The 17,242-nt window shown below is 42.0% G+C and overlaps 1 protein-coding gene across 3 annotated transcripts in view; it reads left to right on the forward strand.

Moving 5' to 3' along the window:
- ADAMTS14 (ADAM metallopeptidase with thrombospondin type 1 motif 14) overlaps positions 1-17,242 on the forward strand; it is a 201,471-nt gene that overhangs the window by 124,816 nt on the left and 59,413 nt on the right. For all 3 annotated transcript variants that reach the window (XM_044296805.1, XM_044296806.1, XM_044296807.1), the window contains exons 8-10: positions 1,165-1,308; positions 3,397-3,529; positions 7,241-7,354. In XM_044296805.1, the coding sequence (XP_044152740.1) occupies positions 1,165-1,308; positions 3,397-3,529; positions 7,241-7,354 (391 nt within the window). The remainder of the gene's footprint in view (positions 1-1,164; positions 1,309-3,396; positions 3,530-7,240; positions 7,355-17,242) is intronic.

A 17,242-nucleotide genomic window follows, 5' to 3' on the forward strand; every position in this document is an offset into this window, starting at 1 on the left:
CAATACTGGAAAAAAATGATTAGTTTTATCCTAATGCATTCTGAATGGAGAGCAATCCGTTCAGTATGCATCAGGATGTCTTTAGTGCAGTCACTCTTACGGTATTGAATGCTGCTGTATTTTCTCCGTCCAAAATTCCAGAACACTTGCCAGAATGCCGGCATTATTTTCCATTGAAATGCATTAATGCCGGATCTCAAGTGTTCCGGCAAAACGTATCCGGTTTTCCGGTCTGCGCATGCAAAGACCTTTAAAAATGCAAAAAAAAAATAGTAATACCGGATCCGTTTTTCCAGATGACAACTGAGAGACGGATCTAGTGTTTCAATGCATTTGTTAGACAGATCCGCTATCCATTTGCTCATGGGTTTTCCGGATTCGGCAGGCAGTTCCGGTGCCGGAACTTCCTGCCGGATCTTCACAATGTGTGAAAGTACCCTAAATGACCCCATCCATGCCAGTTTACAAGGGACAATGAAGAAAGCAGAGGACCCAAACAGTCAAATCTCAGTTTGCAGATAAGTATGCTTCCCTTGACAGATCCTTGTGGGTAGATGGGTTATTTAAAATACACTTGAAAGTTGTACACAGAAGCATACTTACCTGCATTGTGAAGCAGGCAAGAAGCCTACCCTTGACAGGTTTGGCTGGGGGGGAATTTTTTTTTTTAAATACACTTTAAAGTTTGACAACCACTTTAAAACTAGTACCGCACCTGCACTAAGGCTATCCAGCAGGCTATTCCGGAAGAGGAACAGCCTGCCAGAGCTCACTGTATCCAGCCTAGCCAGATTCTGCTATTTACCTCCAGACCTCATTGATTATAATGACCAGTTACGGTTAATTCCAGTAGGCAGTTCCACTGAATTGCTTTGACGCAGGTGTGGAAGAAGCCTAAGAGTATATACTTGAAGTATACAGTGGTTCAAACCGTGACATGCACAGGCACCAACATTTAGTTGCCCATGAGTCTTTCTCCATGATATGCAGGTAACTTCAATGTTTCTTAAACTCCACTTGCCACAGAGAAATGTTGGAGCTAGGAGGAACATTTAGAGTTTGTATTAAAAATGTAAGCACATTTAGTGTTGATTAACACATGAGGACGTTCTGAAGTTTATACTGCAGTCTATTATTTTATTTTTTATTTTCTTCATTTTATAGGTTAGGTATGGAGCATGACGGTCAGGGAAATCGTTGTGCTGATGAAACCAGTATGGGAAGTATCATGGCTCCACTGGTACAAGCCGCATTCCATCGTTATCACTGGTCAAGATGCAGTAAGCAGGAACTTAATAGATACATACAGTAAGTTCCTGAAATTCTATACTTTAACGCATAGTTATTTTGTTTCTGTATCTGGAAGACTTCTGTGGTTTTAAAGATGTGTTATAGCCACATGTGTAATCTAAACATCTGTAAAACCTGTGAATAGTCGATGAGTCAGTCACTACAATGGAGGTCTAGACAGTCTTTTGTAGTGGGGTTGTGCTCGAAGTTACAATCACTGGCTGGAATCTGTCTGTCTCCTTGTAGTGTTCTGTACATCTGAAAACCTTTCTCTGTCTAAGCACTACTGTGTCATCTGTATGATCCATGTTCTAAATATTAGGCTAATACACAATATAAATCCTTGTACAAATATTTGGCAAACAAAAGTAAACAATCATCATCTTAATATTAGCCTTACTTTTATTAGTTTTATATTGAATAAAGACTTAAATGGATTTGACCATCTTAGACATTAATGACATATCAATAGAAAAAGAAAGAGGCCAGTTCACCTGTTTACAACTTAGAAAGCATGGAATTGCCTGAATGTGACAAGCATAATGACAAAAAACAGTAAAGAATCCAGCTTCCTTAAAACTTGACAATTTTATTTAGCAAAAAGGATAAAGGCCATACTGCAAAAACAAGCAGCAACTACGCCTTTTGGATCACTCAGTTTAGATCCTTACTCACGACTCATGTCACGAGTAAGGATCTGAATTGTGTCATTAAAAAAATGTAGCGGATGCTTGTTTTTGATCTATGAGTTTTATACTTTTTGCTAAAAAAATCCCCACATTTTAAGGAAGCTGGAATCTTCACCATTTGTTGCGACTGATGACATATCTCTTGGCTATTTACATAACTATGGAGGGTGGCTATGTTTGCATTCTGGAGTAGGTCCTAGAAGGGTTACCCTATCTGACATTGATGGCATTTCCTAGTGATATGCCATCAATCTCTGAGATGGGAATACCCCTTTAAGCTGGCCATAAACATTGATAAATATTGTCCTTCCATTTTGTCAGGATGAGTCAATCATCCAATGTTTATGACTGCAAACAACTCAATTCGGAAATATGGAAGAGATTTTTCTCTTGCAGAAATTTCTGCATCAAATCTGCCTTGTGTCAATATGGCCTTAGAGTAAATTCAAACCTGCTGTAAAGGTTTTCCGGTAGCTGGTTCCACACTAGTGATGAGTGGCATAGACAATATTGATTTTCACAATATTTTGTGAATTTTTTGCATAATATTCACAATAAATTCTCGAATATGTGATCTCCAGTCATTAATTTAGAGATTGTGCAAATCGGCACTAATGATGTGCATATTTTTTGCGCAATACATGCAACTTCACATTTTATCAGGTCTGAGTAGATATTACTGATTGGTGCACTAAGTATTGTTGTGAGATGACAGCACTATGTCTGTAGCATGTATGTATGGATAGCAAAAAAACTGACTATCTCCCACTAACTATCTGTATTATATATACATATATGAGCTAACTAACTATCTAATGTAATTGGATAAGGAATAGGATCGAGATGATGGGTAGGCAACTTTCCTATTGGTCGCTAGGGATGTTGCTAAGCTCAGACAAAGACATTGCAGCCTTCTCATTGGCCCACAAGCAAGAAGGAGGTTACTGATGGAAAAAAATCTAGAATATTCGCGATTACGAATATATAGCACTATATTTTACATCTTTTCAAATTCTCTAAGTGCCGATATTCACAATAAAAATTTGCGATTAAATTATTCGCAATCAACACTACTATACACCACCAAATCCCTATTGACTATAATGGGATCCAACAGGAATCTGGCGGCTTTTTAACATAAATGCATACAAGTGGTATTTGTCCAACCAAAAGTTGGCATTTATGCCAGAAAGTCGCCGAACCCCATTATAGACAGTCAAAGGGGATCTGATGGTGTGGGGCAGTATCCGGTTTTGCCATATACGTTAACCCTAATAGTCTGTTCCTCTGTCAGAACAGACAACCAGATTATCTCTACCGCAGATATGAACGTAGCCTTACATGGTTCACAGATATGACTGATCCTGACCACATTTTGTGCCATTAATAATAATCAATGTGCAATTTTCTGTTTTAGTTCCTACGATTGTCTCCTGGATGATCCCTTTGAACATAAATGGCCAAAGCTCCCAGAATTACCAGGAATCAATTACTCAATGGATGAACAATGCAGATTTGATTTTGGAGTGGGTTACAAGATGTGCACTGCTGTAAGTATCTTACTTAATGCTCTAAACATAGCACGTGCTCGGCTACTTTCGGAAGTCCCATAAGAATGAATGGGAAGCGCATTACACAAGCACGGCCACAGCTCCATTCACTCCTAAGGGACCTGATTTAAATAGCCAAGCCAACGTGCGGCTATTTTCGGCGTGGTCATCTCTCCTTCACTTTGTGGGCTCCATTCTAGAGATATGTGTGTCCAAGAGGTGGGACCCACATGAGACATTGGTGGCACATCTTAGTAATATCTAGTGTTGGGCGCGAATATTCGAATAGCAAATAGAAAATCGCTAATATCGGCACTTAGAGAATTCGCTAATATTTAGAATATAATGATATATATTCGTATTTTCGAATATTCTAGATTTTTTTTCATCTGAACCCATGATCCCTCCCTGCTTCTTGCTTGTGGGCCAATGAGAAGGCTGCAATGTCTTTGTCTGAGCTTAGCAACATCACTAGTAACCAATAGGAAACCTAACCCTTACTATATAAGAACCTCCCCAGCAGCCATTTTCTTCTGTTTTTTAAGGTTCTGAGAGAGACAGCAGTGTCATTGCTGTGCTCTGTGCTTTCCACTCATTACATTCGATAGTTAGTTAGTTAGCTTATATATATAATACAGATAGTTAGTGGGAGATAGTCAGTGTAGGTTATATCTTGATATAATGTAGCTGATAGGTTCTGCTGTCCATACATACATGCTACAGACATAGTTCTGTGATGTCACAACAATACATAGTGCACCATCAGTAATATCTACTCAGACCTGATAAAATGTGAAGTTTCACGTATTGGGCCAAAATATGCGCATCATTAATTGCCGATTAGCGCAATCGCGAATATATTGGAGCACTCTATCTGCATATAAAGCCATTTTTAATGTTCTGCCATGCCAACCATTTTCTCCAGTCTCAGGAAACTTCTAGCAGCTTGGAAAATGTAGCAAAAGTGACCCACGGCTGTATTGCGCGCTCTTTACACGAATATAACATTGACGATTTTCGCAGTCAAGAAAATAATAGCGAATATATGACAAATATGCTACTAAATATTAGCAAACTATTGCGAATTTGAATATTGCCCCTGCCGCTCATCACTAGTAATATGGCACCAATTTTTGAGATTACACAACCCCGTTAAACACTTTTGTCATAGAAAAGCTATTAAAGTTTTCCTACTCCACCCTCCTACTGGAATGAGAAAGTGAACACCACAAATAGATAGATCAGAGGTCTTTAAAATTCTTTGGTACTTTACTGAAGCAACAGTATAAGCATCAAATGTATTTTTCGTTTCTTTGGCATTGAAACGGTGTCAAACAAGTGTCAGAGATTGGCAATGTTTGTTATATTTAAGAGAGGCTTACTGTATACATACCCTAAAAACTAGATTTCCAGAGTTCATGAATTCTAGAAATGATTTTATGTATTTGTATTCATTTAGCTTATATGATATTCAATATGTTCCACCTTGCCTCGCCTATAAGTGTTCATTATTTTAAATGACTTTTATTAATGTCACCACTTCTAGCATTGCAATGTGATTGATCCACTATTACTTATAAATCCCTGCCATTTCTGTAGTATATTATGCAATGAGTAAGCATGGGATCGTGCGAAACACGTAAGAAATACAGTGGTGTAAAAATGAAAAAAGTGAAAGCATTTTTGCGCAAGTGAACCCAAAAAGCCGCAAAGGCCCCATTTTTAAGCCAGAATTCTAGAGTGAAGGCATGATAAATCAGGGTCATTATGTTTTCAGGATGAATAAATGTTAATTCTTCATGTGTGATCCTCTTCCTGGAGAACACAGCGAGGTAGAAAAAGATTAGACAAAGGGTCTGTTGTTTTCCTAAAAACAGTGTGTAAACTGCAGTATCAGACACTGACTGTGAATCCATAAATAAGAATGACCCATTTTCTGTAAAAAAAAGGGCCTCACAGTAAAGTAATATGCTCAGTTGTGCCCCCTCACAGTAATATGCCCAACTGTGCCCGCCCCTTCACAGTAATATGCCCAGCTGTTCCCCCTCACAGTAATATGCCCAGCTATGTGCCCCCTCACAGTAATATTCCCAGTTGTGCCCCCTCACACTAATATGTCCAGGATTGTGACCCCCTTCACAGGCAGCAAAAAAATAAATAAAATAAATAAACTCCACATACTCACCTCCTTCCAGAGCAGCAGGATACATGGAGCTTCCGGCCGGCCCCTCCCCCTGCCAAGACCAGCAATGTGGAGCGCCAACAGGAGGAGGAATGATGGAGCAGGGAGTGGACGGCTTCCTAAGGAAGCAGAGACAGCTGCCAGAAAGCGGGACATAGCTCCCCAGTACCGGAACCGCGGGACAGCCACTGAAATCTGGGACTGTCCCGCCGAATCCGGGATGGTTGGGAGGTATGCCTTCTCATTTTCAATTGCTAATTTCATGACAGCAGGGTGCAAGCCATATAGCACTTCATTAACTGGTCTCCCGAAATCTCTCAACTGAGTTGTGAGATATATACCGTAAGCTCTTTTTCTCTCTCCTCTTCTAGACTCATGCTTATTTACTGAGCCTTTAAAAAAAAATATGAGTCTTAGAAGAATATATAACAATTGTTATGTTAATTGGTACATATCTGATTACACTGTATTTGTTTTGAGTCTGAATTGAACTTTTCAAAAAGTCTGACAAGTCGGCCCTGAAATAAATTTGAAGAAGTTAACATCAATTTTTGGGGAAAACTCAGGATGAGTTCCAAATTTATAGAATTTATATGCTCATCTCTAGTATGTACACTTATATATATATATATATATATCTCCTTGTGTTATATAGATCACTTTTCTCCTAATATTTTTCTACTATGTTTTTGGTGGTAGCCTCAAACTGTTCACAATCAGTGCTTTTTCATAATAAGATTTTTATTTTTTTATCTATTCTTGTGCTTGCATCCTCACATCGTGCTTCTTTGGGAATGAGACATGCAAGCTAGTCTCCTTTCCAAAAAGAAAGGTATACAGAGTGTCTCATACCAGGAACCACCCTTTACAAGAGCTGAGCAAAGAAAACTTGCCTGGCTGCAGAGAGGCAATGGTCGGGGTATTATTTCTCCTAATGGAGTGTGCCGAGTATGAATAAGAAGTATCGTCATAAGCCAGTCAACGCTCCTCTGGGTTTCCGGGGAAATTTTTTTTTTTTTAATTGCACATTTTACTGCTGGCTTCAGCTAGGCTTAGGAAAGCTAATTTGAATATCTGTACCAGAAATCCAGAGGGGATTAACTGGCCTACAATACACACACACATACTACGCATACTAGGCACCCTCCATAATGAGAAAGAGTACCTAGTAGCATACTAGTCTCTCATCCTAGAGTCTTACCAGAAGAAAATATTAGTACTCGGAGACCAGAAAGTGTTATATACCAACTTTCAAAAGGATTTAAGCATATTTGATTCAGTAAAATCAATTTGTATCCATATCCATAGTATAACACTTTCAAAAACTCAGCGAATCGGCCCAGAAATTTGTTTTCCCAAATTCTCTCATCTCTAATTTAGACTTCTACTTAGTTGTTGTAGGTTTTTTTTTCAATGACTTATCTTTTCTCTGATGAAATTACCTTTTTTCTGATTAAATGTATGGAAAGGCTGGTCATGTACAGTCAGATTGAAAATCTGCAAATGTTTGTTCTCATTTGTTCTCACAGTTTAGAACGTTTGACCCTTGCAAGCAGCTGTGGTGCAGTCACCCAGATAATCCTTATTTCTGCAAAACGAAGAAGGGCCCCCCTCTTGACGGAACTGAATGTTCTCCTGGAAAGGTAATTTAATACTTATTCAAAACTTTCTCAATAATATATGTACTATTTGCTGCTGACATATTTAGTTTTGTGAGTCTATATCATACTTGGATAATCTTTCACACAGAGATTGATTGTTGTCTTACATTATAGCTATTAAACCTTTTTAGATGTAATGCTTGGCTTTTCTGTAATGTTTAAAGATTTCAAGAGAGAGGACTGTGCGCAAAGCGTTGAATGTCATGCATAAAGTGTCTGCACAGACTCTACAAATTGGATCTCTATTCACCTCACATGAGTGCCAGAACTGATAAGTGGCAGACACCTAATATTCATTTATGGCAGGGGTACTCAAGTACTTTTTGCAAAGGTCCACATACCTGAGTCTGCTGTAGGATGAAGGTTCGAAATATATAAGGAGAGACAACACCATTGTCGTGTAGCGCTATCTTATTTTTTTTTTTTTTTTACAATAATCCACACCTCCAAGCCTACCTAATCTACTTTCTGCCTACCAAACAGTAAGAATGTCCTTTCAGTGCCCCCTAACAATAATGATGCCCCTCAGACAGTATGATATCCATTTAGTGCTCCACAGAGTATGATACCCCTAAGTGCACCCTCACAGCAGGGTGATCCCTTGGTGCCCCCACCTATTATGATGCTCCTTAGTGCCCCTGACACATTGCAATGCCTCCTTAGTTCCTCACCACAGAGTATGAATACCCTAAGTGCCCCCTCATAATAGTAATGCCCTCTCTGTGGCCCTTTCACAGTAGTAATGCCCCTTTTACAGTAGTAATGCCCTATCTGTGCCCCTACACAGTTGTAATGCCCTCTTTGTGCCCCCTTCACAGTAATCCCCATTGTGCCCCTTCATAGTAATAATCCCCAGTAATAATGCTCCTTACCAGTAGTAAGGCAGTAGTAATGCCCATTGTACCCACATTAAAGTAATAATGCCCATTGTGCCCCCTTAATAGTAATAATGCCCATTGTGCCACTTTCACAGTCATAATGCCCTCTGTGCCTTCTCCGTAGTAGAAATTCCCATTGTGCCCCCTTAAAAAGTAGTAATGCCCTTTGTGCTAGTAATGCCCATTGTGCCCCCTTCATAGTAGTAATGCCCTCTGTGCACTGTGCCCTTTTCAAAGTAGTAATGCCCTCTGTGCCTCCTCCATAGTAGCAATGTCCATTGTGCCCTCTCCATAATAAAAATGCCCATTGTGCCCCCTTCACATTAGTAATGCCGATTGTGCCCCCTCCAGAGTAAAAATGCCTATTGTGCACCCTTCACATTATCAATGCCCATTGTGCTCCCTCAAAAGTAGAAATGCCCATTGTGCCCCCTTCATATCAGCAATGCTTATTGTGCCCCCTCCAGAGTAGAAATGCTCATTGTGCCCCCTCCACAGTAGAAATGCCCATTGTGCGCCCTCCAGAATAGAAATGCCCATTGTACCCCCTTCACATTAGCAATGCCCATTGTGCCCCCTCCAGAGTACAAATGTCCATTGTGCCTCCTTCACATTAGCAATGCCCATTGTTCTCCCTCCAAAGTAGAAGTGCCCATTGTGCCCCCTTCACATTAGCAATGCCCATTGTGCCCCTTTCCAGAGTAGAAATGCGCATTGTGCCTCCTCCACAGGAGAAATGCCCATTGTAACCCCTCCAGAGTAGAAATGTCCATTTTGCCCCCTTCACTTTTGCAATGCTCATTGTGTTACATAGTTACATATTTATTATAGGTTGAAAAAAGACATACGTCCGTCAAGTTTAACCAAGGGATAGGTAGGGACGCGAATCCTAGAAGAAAGTGAGACTCAGCTTTCTACACGTTTACATAAGCATTAGTTTTTTACTTTTAAGAATTCATCTAAACCCTTTTTGAAACTGTCCACTGCTCCTGCTGTGACCACGTCCTGAGAAAGTCTATTCAACAGATTCACAGTTCTCACAGAAGCTTTGACGCTTCTGGAGACTGAACTTTTTCTTCTTCAGTCGGCAGTGCCCCCTTGTCTTTTGAGCACATTTTACATGGAACAGCTTTTCACCATATTTTTTGTATGGCCAATTTATATACTTGTATAGGTTAATCATGTTCCCCCTTAGACGTCTCTTCTCAAGACTAAATAAATTAAATTATTTTAATCTTTCTTCATAACTAAGACCCTCCATGCCCCTTATCATTTTAGTTGCTCTCCTCTGTACTTTTTCAAGGTGCAGTGCATCCTTTCTAAGTACTGGTGCTCAGAACTGGACTGCATATTCCAGATGAGGCCGCACCAGCACTTTGTAAAGTGGTAGTATTACATCCCTGCCCCACGAGTCCATGCCTCGTTTAATGGATGACAATTTCCTGGTGGCCTTAGAAGCAGCTGATTGACATTGTATGCTGTAATTTAATCTACCATCCACAAGGATACCAAAATCCTTCACTATAAGTGACTCTCCCAGTGCTACATCACCTAGGACATATGAAGCACAGAGATTATTACTACCAAGATGCATAACTTTACATTTGTCCACATTGAACCTCATTTGCCAAGTTGACGCCCAATCACTCAGAGAGTTCAAGTCAGCTTGTAGTGTGTGGACATCTTCCATAGACTGTACAGTTCTACACAGCTAAGTGTCATCTGCAAAAATATATATGGTTCTATTAATCCCGTTCCTCAATATCATTAATAAATAAATTAAATAATAAAGGGCCCAGCACTGAACCTTGGGGTACACCACTTATAACCTGAGACCATTCTTATATATATTTTTTTCTCTTTATTCCTCTCAGGAAACACTTACAAAAAAAAAAAGAAAAGACAAATTGCATACTTTCCCACCCACCCATCCTCCTCCCTCCCCCCACAATGCCGCCACCCCTGGGGAAAAAAGTTAAAAAAAAAAAAAAAAAAAAAGAGAAGAGAAAAAAATAATAATAATAAAAAAATAAGTTGTTAAAAATACCAGAAAAAGTCACCTTAAGATCTTTTCCTATTATTCCTTCACCCATTCCATACTGCCCAAACCCTAATCCATTTATCATATGATAATTATGATATCAGATGACCATTCTGAATAGGAATCATTGACCACAACTCTCTGGACACGGTCCTTCAGCCAGTTTTTAATCCAATTACAAACTATACTTTCAAAGCCAATAGACCTAACTTTACTTATTAAGCGTCTATGAGGGACAGTATCAAAAGCCTTTGCAAAATCCAGAAACACTACATCCACAGCTGCCCCTCTGTCCAGGCTACTACTCACCTCCTCATAAAAACAAATCAGGTTAGTCTGACAACTTCTGTCCTTGGTAAACCCATGCTGGTTATCACTTATAATATTATTTATAGTCACATACTCCTGTATATAGTCCGTTAAGAGTCCTTCAAACATTTTTCCCACAACAGAAAAACTGGTCTATAATTACCTGTAGAGGAACTTGATCCTTTTTTGAATATGGGCACCACGTTTGCCTTGCGCCAATCACTTGGCACTGTACCAGTCCCTAGAGCAGTGATGGCGAACCTATGGCACGGGTGCCAGAGGTGGCACTCGGAGCCCTCTCTGTGGGCACCCACACCCTGGAAAAAGTCTATGGTGTACCAATATGCCTTAGACTTCTCCTGTCAGTCATCGGCGCAGGGCGCACTATGAACAGCACAGGCAGCACATGGAATGCAGGCAGGCTATTGTAGATAAATGATAAAGTACATGGAAGATATTCTATATTGGACTGCAGTATTCAAGGTAAATTGCCGTGTTGGCACTTTGCGATAAATAAGTGGGTTTATGTTGCAGTTTGGGCACTCGGTCTGTAAAAGGTTCGCCATCACTGCCCTAGAGAATCCTTAAAAATTATAAACAGGGGCACAGCAATGAATGAACAGAGCTCTTTAAGCACTCTTGGGTGTAATCCATCCGGACCCGGAGCTTTGTTCACATTTACCCTATTTAACTTCTCTTGGACCATATCTACAGTTAGCCAATTGAGTATATCACTGGATGTACTAACAGCCCCGGCGCCACAGATATCAGCTCCTTTCTCTTCTTTTGTATATACAGAGCTAAAAAATCTATTTAGGAACTCTGCCTTTTCCTTATCTTCACTGACTACCTCCTCTTTACCATTATTTAGGGTACCTACCTGCTCAGACCTAGGTGTTTTAGCATTTATATATTTAAAAAACTTTTTGGTATTTGTTTTGCTTTCTTTTGCGACCTTCTGTTTGTTTTGTATCTTTTCTAATTTTATCAAATTTTTGCCGATTTTATTAAGTCCTTTGTAATCTTCAAACGCTACAGCTGACCCCTCAGATTAGTATTTTTTAAATGCCCCACTTTTTGTCTTTTACTGCTCTTTTTACAGTAGCTGTAAGCCATGGGGTTTAATTTTAGCCGTTTATACTTGTTACCCAAAGGGATAAATTTTTTAGTGCAATTGCTCAATCTGGATTTGAAGCTCTCCCATTTATCCTCAGTATTATTATGTGACAATAGCTGCTCCCAGTCTATGCCCTGAAATGCTGCCCTCAACCCAGGGACATTTTTGAAATTTTGTGTCTTTGCTCTGCCTGACAGAGTTTGCTTTTTATAGTTTAGGGGGAATATAATTATATTGTGGTCACTATTACCTAGTGTTTCTCGAACAGTAACATTACCAACAAGCTCTGCATCATTAGAAGTTACCAGATCCAACAGAGCATCGCCCTGGGAGCTTCTACAAACTGGCCCATAAAGTGGTCCTGCAGCAAGTTGAGTAATTTTCTCCCCTTTGCGTTTGAGGCAGAACCATGACCCCAGTCAATGTCTTGGAAGTTAAAATCTCCCATTATGACCACTGTACCAGCCTGTGCCGCCCGCTTTATTTGGTTATACAGTTGCATTTATATATCCTCTGTGATATTAGGGGGTCTATAGATTACACCAAGTATTATTTTTTCAGTGTTTATATCCCTTTGAACTTCCACCTATAAGGTGTCACGAGGGTGTCAAGAGCCACGTCTGACTCCGTTATACCCGGGGTCAGGAAGTCGCAGCAGGTGGCTGCGCGCTCTATGTCTAAAGATCACGGTGTTTCTTAGTGTTTGTTTTCTGTATTTGCCTTGCTATCCTTTTTGTCTCACTCAGGGATCCGTAGCTTCTCCTCCTCAGCTGTTTCTTGTCTGCCACTCCCAAACTCCTTATATTCTCCTCTCACACTTCTCTTGTTGCCAGTTATAGAGCTTCCTGCCTGGACATCTATGCTGACCCACTGGAGCTGAGAATCTGGTTGTTGTTCCAGAGTGCTACCCTCCGGATCCCTGTTGGGCTTTTGTTGTCTCCTGTTGTTGCCCACCTGGGATTATATGTTTAGTTTGTATTGTCTGTCCTCCCCTTGGTGTTTTCCTTTAGAGCTAGTGGTGCGGACTAGTGTTCCCACCGCCCTGTTCACTATCTAGGGCTCATCCTAGGGAAAGCCAGGGTTTTAGGCACGTGATCGGCGTACGGGTGAGGAACCCGTCTAGGGACGACAGGGCAGCCAGGTGCCAGCCGCAAGGTGAGTCAGGGGTCACCACCTTCCCTCTCACTAGGGCAGGGCCTCCCTCTTTTCCTCCCTCCGTGTCACGTATGTGACAGTTACGCCGATCGTGATATTATAACTGGCCCTTATTTTTTTTTTTGAGAAAAAAAAAAATATATATATATAATTTTTTTTTTTTTTTCTCTACTTAGAATCCAATATGGATCCTATTGCTGCTTTGGCAAAACAGCTTCAAGGCCTGTCTTTGGAGGTGGCAGGATTGAAGGCGTCTGTCCTCCAACAGCAGCAGCAAATGCAGCAGACCGTAAGCCCAGTGCTATGGGTAACCAGGTTGTTACAGAACCCAAGGTTGTTCTTCCTGACAGATTCTCTGGGGGAAGGGACAAATTTGTGTTGTTCCGTGAGGCCTGCAAATTATATTTTAAGCTGCGCCCTTACTCCTCAGGTAATGAAGAACAGCGGGTGGGGATTGTTATTTCCCTGCTTCAGGGGGACCCGCAATCCTGGGCGTTCTCGTTACCCCCTGGTTCCCAGGCTCTCCGGTCAGTGGAGGGATTTTTTGGGGCTTTGGGTCTCATATATGATGACCCTGACCGTGTCGCCCTGGCTGAGTCGAAGTTACGGAGACTCCTACAGGGAGATCGGCCAGCAGAGGAATATTGCTCAGAGTTCCGCAGGTGGGCTACGGATACTCAGTGGAACGACCCGGCTCTCAGGAGTCAGTTCTGCTCTGGGTTATCTGAAAGGGTTAAGGATGCGCTGGCGCTGTATGAGACCCCCCTTTCCCTTGATGCTGTTATGTCCCTCTCTATCAGGATAGATAGACGTCTTAGGGAGAGATCGAAAATTCCTGAGCAATCGGTAACCTCTCCCAAGCAGCAGTTAGTCTGTACTGACTTGGATGAGCCTATGCAGCTAGGAGGAACTTCTCGTCAGGTCCGTCCTCCTGAGGTTCGCTGTAGGTGGGGGGCTTGTTTTTTCTGTGGGGGGAAGGGTCATTTCATTAATGTCTGTCCCTCCTTTCCCAAAAACAAAAGACCGTCGGAAAACTACTAACCCCAGGCTGTGCGGAGGATGTCAGCCGGGGGGTATACGTTTCCTCCATACGAACATCTCAATTTGTGTTGCCAGCGGTTATTGTTTTTGGTGTTAAGACGGAGTCTATTTCTTTTTTTCTAGACAGTGGTGCAGGGGTAAATTTGATAGATGCCCATTTTGCCCGCACTATGGGTTTGTCTCTCTGTACGCTGCAGAGACCCATTCCCATATTCGCTATTGACTCTGCTCCTCTGTCTCAGAGAAACCTCACTCACGTTGTCCATAACTTACATCTTCGGGTAGGGGACCACCATAAGGAGCGTCTTTCATGTTACGTTCTGGAGGGCCTTCCCTCTCCTGTGGTATTGGGTCTTCCCTGGTTGGTAGCGCACAATCCAGTGGTGGATTGGCAGGCCAGGGAGATATTGGAGTGGAGTGAGCATTGCAGAGAGAATTGCTTAAATAACAATTGCTTAATCGCCTCCATAGCTTCCCTACCTACATTTATTTCGGACTTTGAGGACGTTTTTTCTGAAAAGGGTTGTCAGAAGCTACCACCTCATCGTCCTTATGATTGCCCGGTTAACCTGATTCCCGGTGCAAAATTACCCAAGTCCAGGTTGTATAATCTTTCGGGTCCCGAGAGACAAGCCATGAAAGATTATATCTCCGAGAGTCTGGCCAAGGGACACATCAGACCCTCTTCTTCACCCGTGGCTGCAGGGTTTTTCTTTGTTAAAAAGAAAGATGGGGGCCTGCGTCCTTGCCTAGATTTCCGTGAGCTAAACCGGATAACCGTCCGAGACCCATACCCTCTTCCTCTCATTCCTGACCTTTTTAATCAGATTGCGGGTGCTAGGTGGTTCTCCAAACTTGATCTTAGGGGGGCCTACAATCTGATTCGTATCAAGGAAGGGGATGAGTGGAAGACAGCTTTTAACACCCCTGAGGGGCATTACGAAAATTTAGTCATGCCTTTCGGTCTGACCAATGCCCCTGCTGTCTTCCAACATTTCGTTAATGATATTTTTAGTCATCTCATCGGCAGGTTTGTAGTCATATACCTAGATGATATCTTAATTTATTCGGCTGATCTGAAAACACATGAAGTACATGTCAGGCAAGTACTGCAGGTCCTACGGACGAATAAATTATAGGCGAAAATTGAAAAATGTGTCTTCGCCGTTCAGGAAATACAATTCCTGGGATATCTATTATCTGCTTCAGGTTTCCGTATGGATACTGGGAAGGTCCAGGCAATTTTAGATTGGGATCTTCCTGAGAACCTTAAAGCTCTACAACGGTTTTTGGGTTTCGCAAATTTCTACAGAAAGTTTATTAAAAATTATTCAGTGATCGTTAAACCCCTTACTGACATGACTAGGAAGGGGACTGATTTTTCTAAATGGTCTGACGCCGCTAAAATTGCATTTTCCTCTCTAAAAGAGAGATTTACCTCGGCACCTGTTCTAATTCAACCTGATGTCTCCCAGCCTTTTATTGTTGAAGTTGATGCGTCGGAGGTGGGAGTGGGGGCTGTATTGTCTCAGGGTCCGTCTCCTGGCAAATGGCATCCTTGCGCTTTCTTTTCCAAAAAATTATCTGCAGCAGAAAAGAACTATGAAATAGGGAACTGTTGGCGATTAAACTGGCGTTTGAAGAGTGGCGTCACTTCTTAGAGGGAGCAATCCACCCCGTCACGGTAATTACGAATCACAAAAACCTTCTGTACCTAGAATCGGCTAAGTGTCTCACCCCTAGACAAGCTAGGTGGTCGCTATTCTTTACCAGATTTAACTTTGTAATCACCTATCGTCCTGGGGCAAAAAATACCAAGGCAGACGCATTGTCTCGTAGTTTCCCTGGAGGGGGTAATGTTAGTGATCCGGTACCTATTTTACAAAGAGGAGTGGTTGTCTCTGCTGTACACTCTGTTCTAGAGGGAAAGGTGTTAGAGGCCCAGGGGGACGCCCCGGCCTCTTGCCCCTCAGAGAAATTGTTAGTACCGTTAAACCTGCGTCTTGAGTTATTGAAGGAACATCATAATTCGGCACTTGCTGGGCACCCGGGTAGTAAAGCAACCTTGGAGCTATTGTCTCGTCGTTTTTGGTGGCCAAGGTTGCGTCAGGATGTAATAGATTTCGTGTCTACTTGTTCTACTTGTGCACGCGCGAAAGTCTCTCATACACGTCCAGCAGGGTCTTTATTGCCACTTTTCATCCCCAATAGACCATGGACACATCTATCAATGGATTTCATCACTGACTTACCTTTGTCTGCGGGTAAAACAGTTATCTTGGTAGTAGTAGACAGGTTTAGCAAAATGGTACACTTTATTGCGCTACCCGCACTTCCTAATGCTAAGACTCTTGCTCAGGTGTTTATCAGTGAAATCGTGAAGCTTCACGGGGTCCCTTCCGATGTGGTTTCGGATCGGGGAACCCAGTTTATTTCTAAGTTTTGGAAAGCTTTTTGTACCCGTTTAGGGGTACACTTATCCTTTTCCTCAGCTTTCCATCCTCAGTCGAATGGACAGACTGAGCGTACCAACCAAAACCTAGAAACATATTTAAGGTGTTTTGCGTCTGAAAACCAAGAGGTGTGGTCATCATATTTACCGTTAGCCGAGTTTGCCATAAATAATCGCCGTCAGGAATCCACTGGCAAGTCACCATTTCTTGGTGCATACGGTTTTCATCCCCGATTTTGTACTTTCAAAGAGGGGGGGTCTTCTGGGGTTCCCGAAGAGGAACGGTTTTCTTCATCTCTTTCATCGGTATGGCAGAAGGTGCAAGCTAACTTGAAAAATATGAGTGGTAAATACAAATGCATGGCCGATAAGAAACGGTCGCCAGGTCCGGACCTAGGAGTGAATGACTATGTGTGGTTGTCTACTAGGAATATTAAGTTGAAGGTTCCCTCTTGGAAACTGGGTCCTAGGTTCATTGGTTGAATTGTTGATTCTCGTCGGGTCTCTTCAGTATCTGGTGCATTGGAGGGGTTACGGTCCCGAGGAAAGAATGTGGGTTCCAGCGTCAGAGGTAAACGCCAACAGGTTGATTCAGGCTTTCCATGTCTCTCATCCGGAGAGACCTGGTCCTGAGTGTCCGGAGGCCCCTCGTGAAAGGGGGGGTACTGTCACGAGGGTGTCAAGAGCCACGTCTGACTCCGTTATACCCGGGGTCAGGAAGTCGCAGCGGGTGGCTGCGCGCTCTATGTCTAAAGATCACGGTGTTTCTTAGTGTTTGTTTTCTGTGTTTGCCTTGCTATCCTTTTTGTCTCACTCAGGGATCCGTAGCGTCTCCTCCTCAGCTGTTTCTTGTCTGCCACTCCCAAACTCCTTATAT

The sequence above is a fragment of the Bufo gargarizans genome, chromosome 6, assembly GCF_014858855.1.
Source record: "Bufo gargarizans isolate SCDJY-AF-19 chromosome 6, ASM1485885v1, whole genome shotgun sequence".
NCBI classification, from domain to species: Eukaryota; Metazoa; Chordata; class Amphibia; order Anura; family Bufonidae; genus Bufo; species Bufo gargarizans.